The following is a 17,355-nucleotide window of genomic DNA, read 5'->3' on the forward strand; positions in this document are numbered from 1 at the left end:
CCTAAATCATCAAAAAATTACAGGAATGTGTACAGTAGTACTATTATTTTGCCTGCACTTAAAGGATACACCCTGTCAGAGGCTTAAAAGATGCCTCAAATGTGTATTAAAGTCCTCATGATTAAATTCTAGTCCATGCAAGAAAATGCTTAAATAAATTGGAGGGCAGTTTGACATAAGATTTCACATTGTTGAAAAGATTTCAAAAGGTGATGAGTATTTCATAAGGTGACTTAAGTATTTCTTTATCATCATCAATTGTTTTACTGGACTTTTAAGGACATTATTTCACAGTACTGTTTTACAGGACATTTCACAGAGGAAGAAATCAAATCATCTTTCCTAGAAACATTAAAAGATGCCTGCAGCAAGTCTGAAGAAGTGTCATATGGTGAATTTGAAGATTACTATGAAGGTCTAAGCATAGGGATAGTAGATGATGAAGATTTTGTTCATATCTTACGTACTCCATGGGGGATTTAGTTTTTTAAAATGAGTGTGTTATCAGTGCTAAGCATTTTAAAGGAGAGATGAGTTGAATGTAAAGTATCAAACACTGGAATATATTTTTCTAGGGCTCTCTTTACTGTTTGTTGTTTTCTCAAAAAAGTTGAGTCTGGAAAGAGAAACATTCAGAAAGACAGATGTAAGTGTCTGTGTAGGTTCATACACATGTACAAATCCTTGTCTGTTTATACGTTTATAAAGATCTCTCTTTTTTGACTTTTTTTTTTTTTTTTTTTTACTTATCTTGAGTGTATTTTAGAGTTCATTTAAAAAATTAGTCTTCACAGGAAAGAAACATCTCTATCAAGTGACAGGAGAACAGCTATATAGTAACCGAGTTTCTTGTCCATTGTTTTTCTGCTCCCCATTCCACAAAGTATAATTGCCACCATTCTCCATCTGATGAATTGGACTTGGACTCAAAGCCTGTGAGAATGAAATAGCTCAACTTGTTTCAACTATCTGAACACATTAAATGAATTAAAGGATATACAAGAGAAATTTTGCATGCAGTGTTACTAGAGATGTTTTCTGCAACTTAACTATTTAGAATGATGGAGATTTACTCCTAAAATGCTTATTTAAACACTGACTTGTCTGGTGAATTCTTGTCTTCTACATCGTGTGCTGCCGTTTGTTCAATAGAGCACAATGTCATTTTCTAGTGACCAGTTCTATCTGTTCTTTTATTCTGTTCTCAACTGCAATTCTTATTACCTGCACAGAATTATTGTTTAGCTAGAAACAGTACAATATGGAAAGGGAAATGTTTTCTTAAAATGTTAAATAAAATAAAGATCTCTAAAAGTACACTATCACTTATATGGACTAGGCGATAATTTAGTAATTCTTCATCAAAATGTAAAAAGTTAATTTGTATCCTAAAATGGTATTCTAAATAACACCTCTTTTTGGTTTACTAAATAACCGAAACATTTTCTTCTAAATAGATATTATTTAACAGTTAGAGGTGCTGTGATCATTCTTTCTAAATTCTTCTATGTTCCTCACTGCTCCTTGGAAATACAGACAGAATGGGAAACTTACAGAGTTGTTTTCACGTTCATAATTTTTAATTTAAATATTAAGATAACATGAATTAGGAAAAAAAAAACAGTGTCAAGCCAAATAAGAAGTGGTTCAAAAATGAGACTATAGACTTTGTGGAATATGAATTTCAGCATATAACTTCATTCATCCAGACCCCTTGGCAACATTATCAGAAATGAGGTATGTGTGAACCAAATGAATTCAAAGTAGTACTTCTCCAAGAGTTGAGGAGGTAATAAAATTTATTGCTGAAATTTCAGAAGCAAAATCTGTACATTTTAGTGCTATCTTCACTAGCTAAATTCTTTATGCCTTGGGGATTTTTTTTTCCAATTAGGTTATTATAATGAAAACAATATGCTGGAAGGTTTTGACAGAAACAAGTCTAAAACACTATTTCTGAGTCATATTCTTTTTCTTGGAAAAATGTTTCCACCCACCTATAATCATCTTAAATTCTACAAATTGTTTTTATGTTAAAATGACTAATACCCTGGGTGTTCAATATGTATGTAGTATTTTTTACTGATACATTTTTACTTAGTTTTCCTTAACAAATATATTCTTAATACTGTCATGTTTTCCAGTGACTATAATCAGAAAATGTATAGACTGTCATATTGTTTAAAAAAGAAAAAGGAGATTCTTCTAGGATTTAACATATTTGTATGACCACGTAGTCTTAAATAAACCTCCACCCTCTTAATATAAATATTCACATGTAGTTATTTATAGGAATTTTCTCTTTAGGAGTTTAAAAAGACTCTTTTGTAGTTAATTTCTTATTATTTTATACTGTTATTTCCATGTAAAGCTAGAAAATGCATATTCAATATGTTATTTGGCATATTTCATTAAATTATAATTGGTGACACAATAAATCATTCTGCTTTTGCTTCACTGCCTGCATTTTTCTTGGGCTTTGGTATAGTAAAATCTATTTTTTGTATTCAGTTTAAGTTACATTTTCAAATATCCACAGCATAATAACTGACTTTTGAAATTCTATTCTCAATAGTCTTCATATTCTACAAATCTCTTGATTACCTTTCAAATATTAAGTTATATGTTGTGATGATGTTACATGTAGTTTATAGTTAAGCGTATTTTGTTTTCTCTAGATCTAGTTACTTGTTTGTGGTGTAGAATTGCTTCCCAATTAACCATCCTGTGTTATTGAATTCTATATATTGATTTTACTATTTCTATTCTTATCAGTAACGTTTTACAGAATTTTTAGGGAAAATTTACATTTTATTAAAAAGGGGATATAATTTAGGAATTTTTAGCTGTATTTTCATTGGTAAAGATTATACATTTGTATGATGGAACAACTAGAGTATAGTATGGATAAAAGTATATGTTCTTGTTTTAAATTGTATAGTATATAAACATATGTGCTTAATGAGCCAGTGACTCTGCACAGGGACAGTCACTTAGGATGATTCATAATTTTGATACAGCTATAAAACACATCTTAGTTTATTAATTACTTGGGATTTCCAGTCAGTCTAAGTTGTCAGTTACCTCAGGAGAGAATTGTGTAAAATAAACTATGCTTACTGCAGATTATTTAAAATGCATTTGTGAGATTATAGTTTACAGTGATATGTACGGTGATGAACTGTAACCACTGCTAGGTTGACCAGCAAGAACACACATCTAAGCGAAAGTGCTCAAAGAAGTAGAAGGAACTGAATCTGTGTAACACAAGCCAAGCAGGAGAGGGGAGAGAGAACCCAGTGGGTTGACAGGGATGTGTTAGTAACTGATCAGGGAAGGCGCTCCTGTCATGGCCTCCCACTTTTATTGTAAGGATAAATGGATGATTTACTCAGCAGCAATTGTTATGGTTCTTACATTTGAACACTTTTGCATGAAAACACTTCAGCACAGACCATGTAAGTAGTCTGAATGTGCAATTTAATGCAAACTTCAGTCATAGGGGTGGTGTTTCCCTAATAAACAATGCACAGACTGCACTTTATCGGCAAGGCCTCACCACTCAGGGGCTACATTCACTCCAGTTATCTGGGGCTTAGTTGATATGGGATGCCTGGTAATTTGCCTTCTAAGTACAGTGGGTTTTGCTCATGAAAACAGTGTCTTGTCTTGAGTCCTGAATGGCGTTGGGGCCCACCAGTGGAGTAGGACTTCTGACTGACCAGTTGTAACAGGGTAACAGGATCCCTCCCCCAGTGTTACTGCTGCTTCCTCTGGTGAGCCTCTGAGGCGTGGCGGTGGTTGGAGCGCCCGAAGGGCCAACCGCTGGGACTTCACTGATCTTAGAGAATGGGTTGTAGAACCTCTTTGCGCCTCCTTGCTAAAATGTGCTTCTTTAATGAGCGTTGATGTGTGTGGCAGAATTACAAATTTGTATCATTATAACCGGGTAGTGAAATCAGGAAGAGTAGCTAATTCTCACCTACCTCAGTGGTTTTAGGGAGGCTGGGGAAATCACAGGTAAGTACCATAAAGAATCTATTACTTGTGCACAGCTAAATTAGTTACTCCTAATTCAGTCGTCAGCTCACAGCTGCAATTCTCTGTCGACACTGCGGTCAGCATCACAAAACAAAATACGGCATGGCACAATGCCTGAAGGAGTGGAGTTAAAAACTCCAAAGCCTAGTTCATGATTGCTAAACACAGGCATAAACTAGGCACAGTGGAGCATGGAAGGACTGTTTATGTCATCCCAGGGGAATACTAAATAGCTCACCATTCTGAGAACATTAGCTTTATCAAGGTGTTATTGAGAAGCAATTGAAGTGTTCAGCTGAAACAGCAAAGATTTTGGAGATTTGATCACATAGATTTTAGAACTGTATTAGTGGATACACATTTTCAGACTTCTCTCTTTAATAACCCATGTAAGTTGATTTGTATAGTTTTTGGATATCCAAGCAAGGTAAAGATATTTGGAAGGATTTGAATTAAAAAAATTACCTATCTGGTGACAAATGTTATGCAAGGAGAACCCAGTCAAGGTCCCTGTTGTGTTTAAGTATTCTTGGACAAAAACAATGAGTGGAACAGAGAACCAAAAAAGTCACAGGTAATATCATCAAGGATATAAGAAAAGACAATCTGCTTATGAAACAAAAATGGAATCTTATGAAAAAAGAAAAATCAAAGAACAATTTTTAACTTTAGAAATTAAGAATATTATGAATCAGGTCAAGCTGGCTTCAGCTTCTGCTGATGGCATGGCATTGGCCCCAGTGCTGCCTGGAGACGAGAGTCTGCAGGATAGGTGCTGCCGGTTGGAGGATGGTGATGGGCAGTAGTGTGAAGCTGAGATGTGAGGATGAGGAAGAGATGGCAGCGGCAGGGGAGGGTTGGATGCTTGCTGGGGGCACTGGTGAGCTGGTGGGTCCTTGACCAAGGAAAGAGTCCATCATGGTCCTGTGTGCTCAGCCCTCTCTAGGCCAGATGTTGCATCTCCCACCTGGTGAGGGAAATGCGGGCTTAGGTCTTAGCAATCTGGAAAAAGTCCAGCCCCCTGAGCTGCTGAAACTCTACCAGGTATAGAAACAGAAATTCCAACCACAAGAGAAATGGGCAGAGCCGTAGAAAACGGCTACCCCTGAGAATAATAACATAGTGTGCTGAAGACAGAGACGTGTCAAGATTTCAGAGATTTAACCCATTTTAAAATTTTCCATCTTGCACATCAATTTTTATCCTGGCTGTCAATATTTTGGACAGATCCTTGGCTCGTTTGAAGGTGAAACCTAAAAGTTCTCTTGCATTGGAGTCTGCTGTTTTGGCTGGCTACCAGAATAGTTGAAGAAAAATGCAATGTTTCATCTCCTCATAACGTAATCTGAACTAGTCAATGTAAATGCACTGCTTCTAACAAAAAATCAAGGAAGAAAATTTTTGGAAAAAAATCAGAACTATGAAATGGAACATACTGCTGTATTGAACTTTTTTTTTGCTTACATAAGACTATTATACTTCTTCATATTTCAGAAAGGAAAGAAATATTGAGCCTTGATAAACTGGAAGCACAGCTGAAAGCTTGCAATTTTCTACTAGTCTTTTCAAAAGCAAAGCCATCTGTATTAGCTTTGTGCCTTCTCAATCTGTAAGTAGAAATGTAATTCATTAAATTATTGCACATCCTTCTGCTTGTTATAAAGCATTCAAAGATCAATGATACTGAGTTCTTTTACTGGAGGGAATAAGTTTCTAAATGATTAGCGGAATGTTTTCTCTTGATTGTTGCAAGAAGTTGGTTTGGATTGTTTCTGGGTGCAGAGCCCAGACCCTCCAAGACAACAACTGTGGTGTCCCTGAGTTGTCAACAGTACCAGCGGATAGCTGTCTTGACAAAAGTGAAAGCGAACACTCGGAAGATGTGAACTTGGAGAATGAAGTCCCAGCAGCTGTCTCTCCATCTCAGTGATCAAAGATGCACTGTCTTTTTCAACTTAAAAGTGGCACAGTCCCTGTGTTTCCCATTTTATAAACCTAACTGCACTGTGTCAGAATTTAAAGTATACATGTGGTTTATAAGCAATAAATGGGGATGTAGGTAATGTTTTAGTCCAGCCCCTATCTAGGCAGGACTACAAAGACTGGAACACCTGTTGTCTGTAATTACTCAGATCAGATCTGGTCTATTTTCATATTCTAAGCTCTCAGCTGGGTTAGGACCTCTAAAATGATGGGAAATAATTTAAATATTGGCACATTTGCTCTTTTCCTTTGTTTTTTGTTTGTTTGTTTGTTTTGTTTTGTTTTGTTTTTTGAGTTTCGTGGTTTTATTAACACAAACACAATGTGCACGAGCTGTCTATTCGTTTTCTTCGCTGCGCAGCTGGGCGTTGGGATTGGTGACTCTGATGGCCAGCTGGGCTGCTCTTTCCACAATGGCTTTGCGGTTCTTGGAGGAGACGTTGTGAGCAATCTCAGCACAGTAGGATTTGTTGCACGTCAGCAGTACTTCAAGCTCCTTGACGTTGTGGACCAGGAACTTGTGCAAGCCACTGGGCAGCATGGGCTTTGTTTTCTTGTTGCTCCCATAGCTGATGCTGGGCATCAGGATCTGGCCCTTGAAACTCCTGCGCACCCTGTGGTCAGTGCGCCTGGGTTTCCGCCAGTTCCACTTAATTTTGACGTATCGGTCTGACTGGTGCCGGAAGAACTCCTTGGTCCTCTTTTTGATGATCTCGGGCTTCACGAGGGGTCTGAGGGCGGCCATGATGCCGACTAGGAGATCGCTGCCACCTCCATGGCAGCGCCGAGGAAGAGCTTGTTCTTTTCCCTTGAATAGAAATAATTTTTTAGCTACTTTTCCATACACATAATAGATTGTGTGGGTAAAGATGTAGAGAGTTAAAGAGAAAACCTTTTTTTTTCCTGATGAAGTATAAAGTAGGAGATTTTGATATCTGAGAATAAAAGAAGCGTCTGAGTGAAGATGAGGTGCAAGTTCTGAGTGGGTATTGAGGGGAAGGGTAGAAGGAACTGATCAAGGACAAGTAAGTGTGCAGTGGATGCTGAGGTCCTACCCAAAGCTGAAAACCGTGAATTTATAGTACTGTGAAATCAAAGAATCAGGGGATATTTAAATCCTGCATTCTCAACTATCACACTGTAGAAACAAAGAAGGTTAACTGTCACTGCTCTAGGATTTAGGTTTCGCAGGTGGCTGATGACGCTAAACTTCAGAAGCACAACCCTGAAGACCAAGCTCGGCAAGGAAGGAAGGTAACTTAGGATGGGACTGATTCACCCAAAGGAAAGGGGAAAAGGAAAGGGTTTGCAGATCTGGTGGGAAGGACTGTATGAGGGAGATGAAAAAAACTCAAATTTGTTTACAAAGGATGGAATGTGGAACTTTGAGATTTCTGAATGAACTATTAAAAGGATGTCCTTTGAAGGAGGGCTGTTGTGCAGAGGAGGAAGGGGTACGGTGAAAGAGGTCTAGGGAATTTGAAGTTAGGATGTTATCTTTGTTCACATGCACACTGATACCGCCTAGAATTATGGCAGAAATATGGCAGGTCTGAAAGTCTACATTCACTGACATAAGCTTAACAAGGATGATATAAAATAAATAGCCTTAAATGGACTTATAGGTGGATGGAAGAGTAAAGGTCAGGGGGAAGAATTAGGAAATTGGGGGAATGCCACCTCCACTGTCTCCTAATGTGTACACTTCCCCGTGGATATGGGAAAAAGAATGTCTTTCAGTAGAGAGGCTTATGGGAGTACTAAAAGTCATAATTAATCAAGGTCTGTCTCCCTGTAGCACCAATTTCCATGCTTGGTAAACAATTTCATATGTCTCAGATTAATACCAACTCAGATACATTTTGATGTAGGTTGCTAAATTTAAGTACATGATAATGATAAATCAGCAAATGTCAAAGGAAATTTACACTTATGAAATGCTGCTTTGGGCTAGTCGTCTGGTTCCTTTCAAAGACTCTCTTTCCACTGTCATCTGTGTGGAAAAAAACTTGAAAATTATCTAGGAGGTAAAAGGAGGAAGAGGTTCTGAAAGAAAAGAAGACAGAAGGCAGTTCATTATCCAAAGATAGGAGTCTTGCAGGGCAATAGGTAAAGTGGGGTTTGGAGTCGTTCAACAGAGAAAAAGGTCAGGAAGAGAAATCTGAAAACAATAATATACAGACGCCCAGGAAAAGAAAAGAAGAAAAAGTGTGGGATGTTGCAATCCTTCGGTGATTGAAAAAACAAGAATGGAGATCATTCACAAGTGATGGCCTTCAGATATTTTCCATTCTAACTTTTGCACAAGTCATTTTTGTGTGGGAAGTACTGTACCCTGCTTGTCTTAGGGGTGTGATAAGGACTCTATGTGAGGAGATTTTCAGCCAGTTTCAACAGTGCGGATAAATCCAGGGCTTGTTCATGGTGTCAGAAGCAGTGATGAGTCATTGTTTAGGTCCCTTCATCATAGCCCTTCATGTGTCTTTACAATTAATTGAAATGGTGAAAGACGACTTACTTTAGCTCAGTAACTCTTTTCTGGCAGGTCAGAGACAACAGTGAAGACCCCAAAACATGATTTCCTTTTTTTTTTTTTAAATGGAGGTACCCGGGACTGAACCCAGGACCTTGGGTACATATTAAGCATGTACTCTACCACTGAGCTATATGCTCCCCCACCAATAATTTTACTTTTTAAAGAATTTAGTTTCTCTAACGCCTGTCTCTTCAAACTCTTTATGACATGTAAATATACTCAAACTGCTGAAGAATGATTTTCCCAGCAAATTTAACTTTTAAGTGCCCAAATATCAGATCTTTTGGTCTTCTGCTCACAGTGTCTTAAATCTTGGTTCTTTTGTTGAAACTATTTGCTTTTATCAACAAACACAGCAACACTGGTATTTTTTCCTCCAGAAAGGTTATTTCTTCCTCATGAGAGATCTCTAAACATGTGTCAGGGTAAAGACATGCTTCAGAACCCTTGAAGCCCTTTTTTCCTGCTGTCAAAACGATTGTTATTTTGAAATCATGCAGCATTGTTCAGCTAGATAGCTTTGTGAAGAAATACTTCCTTCTTCAAATGTTATTGAATTATAGCCCCTGTTTTCCCTATCAGCGAAAGCGATCACGTTACCTTCAGATAAACTAATTTCATAATTTATTAATAATTATATGGCAGTAATTTGACCTGGTATGGCTATGAATGGTGAAATAAAATAAATGTGTTTATGAGAAATTCTGGAATCTAGAGAATTGTATTTCTGAACTAGGCTGAAAGACCTGCAGTCAGTCCCAGAAGGAACTGAAGACAAGGCAGCCGAAAAAGGCTGGGAGTTTGGAGCAATTGACAAAAGGGAATTTTTCCTAAAAAGCAGGCAGTGGCCTTAGGAAAGGAGACTTGCTAGAGGTACTGGGTACAGGCAGGAAATAACAGAATTGCCAAATTCAGTTTTTGAGGATATCCGGATGAGACTTAACCTGGAATTACTGAGTTTAAGTCTAGCAAAAAAGGACAGAGTAACACCTGGGGCGGTTATCAGTGGTTTGCTAGCCTGAAGGGTTAATAGCAGAGTAATGCTAACCTGAGGATGAATTGTTCAATTTTTACTTTGACGGGAATACTTCTCTCAGCTAGGTACTAGAAAGCATCAGCTGACATCTGTTAAACAAAATATGAACTTATTCGATCATTCAAACATCAACTGATTTACTGAATTTTTAAAAAGACTTAAAACTGTCCCAGAAAATTGCACAACTGCTTTGAGAGGAAGTGGGGATTTGTGGTGGATACTTAAAGATGGTGGTACTTAGATAATTTGAAAAAGAAAATTTGTGACATCAGGACTAGGATGAAGAAAGGCAGTAGCTAAAAACAAAACAATGGAAATCATGTTACAAATATTAGGAAGATATTGGAATGATAGATTGTTTGGATTTTTATCTGAACAGTCACAGAAAAACACTGCACATCCTCAAATAGAAAAGTGGCACTGATTTAAAAGTCTTAATCCCTGATGTCACGTTGGGTTGGAGAGGATTATTTGGACAATAAGATGATGGTGGTGGCCACTGCAATTTCTAAATATCAAGAAAACTCCCCTGAGGGGCCAGTTTTGTGATTATGGAAAAGTAAAGGAGTAGGTATGAGAGACTATGGTTGCTGTTGACTGCATTTAAGCCAAGCTGTTTCCATCACTGGATTCACATAGACCCAGTCTGTGTGATGGTGATTAGGTCCACCAGACTCTATCCAGCCTAACTGAAGAGCCTTCTGGCTGAAAACTTAACCGAAGAGAAGAGGGAGTCAGTGACTCAATTTGTAGATATCAGAACCCAAACCAGTCACTTGTCATCCTTGGGGAAGAGTGATGCTGAGTACACATCGTTTTTGCCAGTTCGATTTGTCTCCTCTCTAGATCTACATTTTAAAGAAAAAACTAATTTTTTCAAAAAAGTTTCTAAGATGGGAACAAACAATTCTGCTGTGTAATCCTTTAGTAGAACATAACACAAAAAGTGGAGAGGAGCATTTTCCTTCAAAGAGTTGATGCTTCCAGGATTTGAGTGCCACGCTGCAGTATCAGCAGATGGTGGGCAAGGCTGGGAACAGCAATCCTCTGACAGTATATCACTAACCGGAGGACATGCTTGCATTTAATGAAAAAGGCTAAGGAGGGAAAGAGGGATAATGGTACATGTGGTATGTTAAAAAAAAAAAAAAAAAAAGAACATGACTTGGTTTAAGTACATGCAAGATACCCGGCAGGGCCCCCAGAACTGCTTGGAGGGAAAAGGATTTTGCATAGGATTGGTCCTAAATTATGAAATAATGTGGGGGGGGGGATCAAGAACAGGGGGAGTGATATTTTAATTGGTTTGGATTACATAATGTGATAGATAGAATAATGGCTCCACAAAGATATCCAAATCCTAATCCCCAGAACCTGTGAATGTTACATGGTGAGGGGGAAATTAAGGTTGAGGTTGGAATTAAGATTGCTAATCAGCTAATCCAGGAAATTATTCTGGATTATTCAGGTGGGCTCAATCACAAGGGTCCTTGAAGGATGGAAGGAAGAAGGAAACAGAAAAAAAGAGAACCGGAGAAATGGCAGCATAAAAAAGACTCAAATAATCATTTGCAGGCTTTGCAGATGGAAGGGAACCATGAGCCAAGGAATGCAGCAGCCTCTGGAGGATGGAAAAGGCAAAAAAATGAATTCTCCCCTGGAACCTTCAGTAAGGAGTGCAGCCCCGCAGACACTGTGATTTTAGCCCAGTGGGACCCATTTCAGACTCTTGTTCTTCAAAACTGTTAAGATAATAAATTGATGTTTTAAACCATTAAGTTTGTAGTAATTTGTTACAACGGCAAAAAGAAATTAATACAGATGTGAATTTATGGGAATTGATGTGATCGATCGGGGAAAGAAAGGGTAAAATGGATATATTAATCTTTATTTTTTTCATTTAAATGGTCAGTTGGGAAAACTGCATCCAGAGAAGCCAATCATTAATTGGCAATGGGAAATGTTCTGGGGTACAAGATAATGAGATTCAGCTGATTTATGTTCAGTTTGAGGTAGTTGAATACTATGAAAGCATAAATATCCAGGTGAAAAAATAGATTTGGATTTGGAAATTGACACCATAGAGAAACAATGAGAAGAGAGGATTAATCTAAAGAGAATTTTAGGCAAAAAAAAAAAAAAAAGGTTGAGTTTTAGAGACTTTCAGATTTAGAGGTAGATTTAAATTGTGACAAATAAAATCATAGAGCAATCAGAGAAGTGGAAGGGGAATCAGTAAAGGCAGGAGTAAGTTCCAAGAGAGTTTGTGGTATGTAATTGGAGTTTGGCAAACACCTGCTGAATGAATAAAAGAGAACTATCTTAGAAACTGGATAAAGGCTGAGACTGAAGTGGTTAAAAACTGGCCGTGCTGGTCAAGTGTGGTGAAACGGCTCCTAGACAACATTAAAGACCTAGAAATGGACTAGTTCATTATATGTTCCCCAAAAACCCACAGATTGGATTTTATGTCCTGAAAAATGTCATCTAACAGTACATGTGAGTGCTTGTTTCACTATGCCCTTGCCCATATGGGATGTTACAATTCAAGGAGGTTCTTAAGTGTATCCAACTAAACTGAGGTATATTCCTTTGTGTGTTATCAGTCAATGTATGACAAACTTTTATTTTATATTTTTATACCCATCCCAGCACGATCCCCTTCCTTTATGCTTCCCTTCCTTGTGCTCAGTGTATGTCCTGCCAATCATACCTCCCATAAATTTCTTTACTTTATCTGTGTCAGTATAAAATATACAGTATTGCTTCATGTGATGCATATATACTTACACATGTACATGTAAATTAAGTCTCACATAAATATCAGATTCATGTATAACTACATGTGTTGTATTGTATTTCTTACTTTTTTTATTCAGCTTATATAAAAATGAATTACAAAATAAATATATTGGAATTATCCTTGTTTAGTACCCACCTAGGTTATCTAGTCTTCTATTGATGGATGTCTAGAGTGCTTCCAATTTTTTACTACTACTGTGGTTCAATGAACATTGGAGGGAAAAAAAACTTCTATTCTTATAGCGTTAGGGTAAGAGTTCTTTACAAGTACATAAAAATCTATCTCATTCATTTAAAAAGCCAGTATTATTAAAAATAATTTGTTGATGGACATTTAGGTTTCCAATTTTTGTTGTCACAACAAAGAAATCATTCAACTATGTACATTTTGGTGCTTGTCTGTGAATATTTCTCTTGAATTGTTTCTTAGAAGTAGAACTGCTGAGTCAATGGAAATGTACAATTTTATTTGGATAAACTGTCAACTTGTTTTCCAGAAATGGTTTTTCCAATTTATATTCCCACTAGAAGTGTGCACAAGTATTATCCGTTGTGAACTTGCCAAGGCTGGATATTATCTCTGTAATTCTTGTCAAACCTATGAGAAACAATTCTTTTTAATTTGCATTTTTCTTATAACTAGTCATGTTGAACATCTTTTTATATATATTTATGTAGACATTTGTGACTATCCTTTGTGACTTGCCTGCTTATATCCTGCCCATTATTTTTATGGTTTTTTAAATTGACTTTAGGAACTCTGTGTGTGTGTGTGTGTGTGTGTGTATACATATTCTGGATATTAATATATATAATATATACACACTATATATGTATAGTAATCTTTATTAGTAATAATATAGAGCAATAGTTTTCCCAGAACTTTGCTAAAATTTTAACTTTGTTCATGATTTATTATGTTTTAGGGAGGTTTTAGTTTGTATAAAACAAAATCTGTCAGTCTTTTCTTTGGCTTTGTGTTTTACTTAGGAAATATCTCTACCAATATTAACTTGTATTTTCTTCTACAACTTTTGTAATATTGATTAACCTGGAATTTAATAGGCACACAGGTCTCTTCTGTTTTCCTCCAATATGTAAATCCAACAGTTCAAATACTAGTAATTGAATAGTCCACATTTTCATTCTTACTTGAAATGCTGGCTTCACCACAAAATAATTAGAATATATGCATAGATCTGTTCAGGGATGCTCTTTGTAACATAGTTTAGCTTCTTTTATTCATGTCCTTCCTCATTACTTTCACTTTAAAAAAGGTTATGTTGTTCACAGCATCCTTATTCTTTTAATGAACTTTAGAATTTGTTTTTGGTTAATTTCTTTTGTCATTGATGAAGGTGATGAACATAGATTTATTCCTTTGTTTTTCTATTGCTCATAATACATCTCTCCCTTTTCCAGCTCTATTAGGTCTTTCAGTAAACTTTCATAGTTTATTTTTATTCCCCATTCTTTGGTGTTTTATGGTTTTTCATTATCATCCTTGGTTATTTGTATTTTCAAATTTTCTTATTCTTCTTCAGAAATATTTGACAATTAAGAGAAAATCTTTTAAAACTATGTATTAGGTTAAAATGTGTATAGTGCATTTCTTATCATTTATAATCTCCTCAGTGTATTATTTATTTCTGAAATGTGGGAAAGAATGTGGTTCTTGTTTCAAAGATTTGAGGAGTAAACGGGCTGTAGAAGAGGTGAGAATGTATTGGGAAGCCGTGTCATTCCATAATTCACTGTAGCCTGTCTTAGAAAGAACTGAAGGCTACCTAATTTTGAATGGCAAGAGCCAGATAAAAGTGTGGGTTGCAGAGCAGTTGGTAAGAAGTATGACTTGATCCTAATTAAGCATACCGCCAGAACTTTTCTGGATGCCAGAGTTTATGCAGGGGAGGAAACCTGCTGTACAGATTATTCTCATATTACACTTTTAACTAAATCAGGGAGACAGCTGAGGCTAGTTCCCAGTGAGAGCTGTCAAGCCAGTGAGAATAATTTTATGAAAAGGGTTGGGACTACTCCATAATTACAGAGGAGAAATTCTTCAGTAAAGAGGAGAAAATCCATGCTCTGATTGCATCCAAATATAATGTCCTTGATCACTAATCTTCCAAAGTGAAATTATAATAAACCTTAGTTTTCCTCTTCTTGCTTTTATGATTTGCAGAAGGGACTCATTCAATTTCTCACAGTTCATCTCAACCCTAACATTATTCAAACACAAGCTTCCCTCTCCAAGGTTAAGTAAACCAAAAAGTTGACCAATATATTAAAAACTGCACACTTTAAATTGAGACTAATCTGAAGAAGTAAAACAAATGCCCACTTCTAAAATAAACTTATTTATAAAAAAAAGTAGAGAAACTTAAAAAAAAAACTACATAAATGTATTAAAGTTCAAGAAAACTAGAGTAGGGAGTCTTTAAGATGAAAAAAATATATTTGGAGATTTAAAATATGACTGCTGGATTTTGAAAATGCAATAAAGGAAAAAAAACTGTGCATTGAATCATACAGAATATGGGCAATATATTAGTATTTTTATCCTCCCAAATTAAATAGAAAAGAATGTAATGATAAGCAGAACAGATATTACCCGAAAACACAAATGACCAAATTTACATTGCCAATTCTTTTCCATGTGTATGCTGCAGCCAGGTGTCTTAAGATAATGGATCAGTGTTTCTTTGTGTTAGTGATTATAGGTACAGAGAAACTTCCCAAACTGAAATGCACAGAGAGAAAGAATAGTAATAATTTTAAAAAGACCAGAACATTTAAGACTGTGAGACAACTTCAAAAGATATAACATACATATGTCACTGGAATAGCAGGAGAAAAAGAAAACAGAGCAGAAGAAATATTTAAAGTAATCTCTGAGAGCTTTTCAAAATTAATAGCAAACACCACAGATCCAGGAAGTTCATAGAATACAAAGCAGGATAAATATTAAGCATCTGCATTTGGGTATATCTTTATTCAAACTTCAGAAAATCAAGAGAAAGAGAAAATATTGAAAATATCCATGGAGGAGAGGTGGGGGAATGTTACCATAGAGCATAGACATATTTATACACAAAACCCCACAATGATGGAGTAGCTCTTAATGGCCAAAGCCAGAACAATTTGAACAAAAAGAAAAAATAAATATTAGATGACAACCCAAACTATGAAAGAGCCAATACAAATATAAATAAGTGAATAAATAAATAAATGGGGAGAAGAGGCAAATTTTCCAAGCAGAAGAATTCCAAGTAACTTATGGAAATACTCTGCCCTCAAGGAGTCAGGACATAATTCCCCACTCAAGTGTGATCTGTCATAGTGACTTCCAAAGAATATGATATGGAAATGGGAAAAAAAAAAAAGTAATTTTACAGTGGAAAAATCTGACAAAGACTACCTCAGCCAAGTAGTCAAGGTTAACATAAAGTGATAAGGATGCTGATCAGTGATACCACTGATATGATGGGATAAGAATCAGACTTTACCTCTGGGGTCTTTTTTTCCCCCAAACCCATAACCTCAACCTAATCACTAGAAAAAAAAAAATCATAAAAATTCAGATTGAAGGGCATTTTACAAAATAGCTGACCAGTACTCCTCAAAGCTGGCAAGGTCATCACTAATAAGGGAAGGCTGAGAAAACGTCACAGTCAAGATGAACCTAACTGAGCATGACCACTAAATACTGGTGATATTCTGGATGGGATCCTGCAACAGAAAAACAGACATTAGGCTAATAACTAAGGAAATATGAATAAAGTATAGCCTTTAGTTAATAAGATTAATCAATATTAGTTCATTAATTGTGACCAATGTAGCATAACAATGTACGACGTTATTACTGGTGGAAATGGTGTGTGGGTGCATGAACACTCTTTACTACTGTCTCAATTTTTCTGTATATCTAAAACTATTCTAAACTAAAATGTTTATTTTAAAAAAATCTGTCCTGGGACAGATTTTTCTTTGATTTGTAATTCTATGCTGCACATCATTTATATAGTATAGCCTAAAATAGAAAAGCCACCAAGATGGTCTTTTCCTAATGTAGTTTGTAACTAAATATGCTGGAGAGAAGATCAATGGGAGAAAGAATGTCCTTGTGATATTATTACAGTCAGAGACCCTGCAGGAAACTGCAATATTCCTGGAGAGTTTCCCCAGAGAGCACAGAGAACTTCATGAACCGGGATTGCTGTGCTTGGGGCCCTGAGTTTACCTTTTTTTTGGCAAGTACCAAGGTGATTGTTATTTACACTAAAGATAATGAATCGGTGCTTTATCACGTGATGTGATGTGATACAGACTGCTCCAGAGTCTTTCATCTCTAACCCTCAGATACAGTCATTGAATCCAAGGTTGCTATTCAGTCTAAATGAACCATGACCATCTCATATTTCTCCATCTCTTCTTAGAGGTTTTTATAAAGGACCTTGCTTACATCCACAAACTGCCCTACGAAGAACTTATGATCTGTAAATTTCCCTGACCTGGATGTCTAGAGTATCAAGATAAAAAAGATAGACATGCTCCTCTTCCTGATACAGATTTAGTCTGGTGAGAAAGAGAACTGTTAAACAAATAATTATGCAGACAAGTAATCAATTATATAAGTGATAAACGTTATGAATGAAGAACTAAGGCTATGATGGAGGGATCTGTCCCATGTTTGTGATTCTGTGTTGAGGGAGGTGTCAGTGAAGGATTTCATAACAAAAAATAATGTTGAATCTGAGACATCAAGGATAAATTGAGTTAGCTAGATTAAAGCTGTTGAGTTTAAGGGAGTGTCAATCAAGACACTCCGTGGTTTATAAGCAGAGGGAACAGCACTGCAGAAGTCCTGTGTGGAAAAACCCATTGGAGGATAGCCTTTTAGAGAAATTAAGAATTGAGAAGTGAGTTATCCACTCAACAAAAATTTATTTGGTTT

The 17,355-nt window shown here is 36.4% G+C and overlaps 2 protein-coding genes and 1 pseudogene across 6 annotated transcripts in view; 2 read left to right on the plus strand and 1 right to left on the minus strand.

Moving 5' to 3' along the window:
* CAPS2 (calcyphosine 2) overlaps positions 1-2,457 on the plus strand; it is a 75,606-nt gene extending 73,149 nt beyond the window's left edge. For all 5 annotated transcript variants that reach the window (XM_045519449.2, XM_074375388.1, XM_074375386.1 and 2 more), the window contains one exon: positions 308-2,457. In XM_045519449.2, coding sequence (XP_045375405.2) covers positions 308-483 — 176 coding nt within the window. In that variant the 3' untranslated portion in view covers positions 484-2,457. The remainder of the gene's footprint in view (positions 1-307) is intronic.
* A 147-nt stretch (positions 2,458-2,604) lies between these two features.
* Positions 2,605-17,355, minus strand: part of LOC123618006 (large ribosomal subunit protein eL32-like) — a 32,389-nt gene continuing 17,638 nt past the window's right edge. Inside the window, exon 2 of the mRNA XM_045519455.2 lies at positions 2,605-6,832. Coding sequence (XP_045375411.2) covers positions 6,362-6,769 — 408 coding nt within the window. The 5' untranslated portion in view covers positions 6,770-6,832 and the 3' untranslated portion in view covers positions 2,605-6,361. The remainder of the gene's footprint in view (positions 6,833-17,355) is intronic.
* Positions 4,831-6,104, plus strand: LOC105072066 (cyclin-G2 pseudogene; annotated as a pseudogene).

Source organism: Camelus bactrianus, chromosome 12 (assembly GCF_048773025.1).
Source record: "Camelus bactrianus isolate YW-2024 breed Bactrian camel chromosome 12, ASM4877302v1, whole genome shotgun sequence".
NCBI classification, from domain to species: domain Eukaryota; kingdom Metazoa; phylum Chordata; class Mammalia; order Artiodactyla; family Camelidae; genus Camelus; species Camelus bactrianus.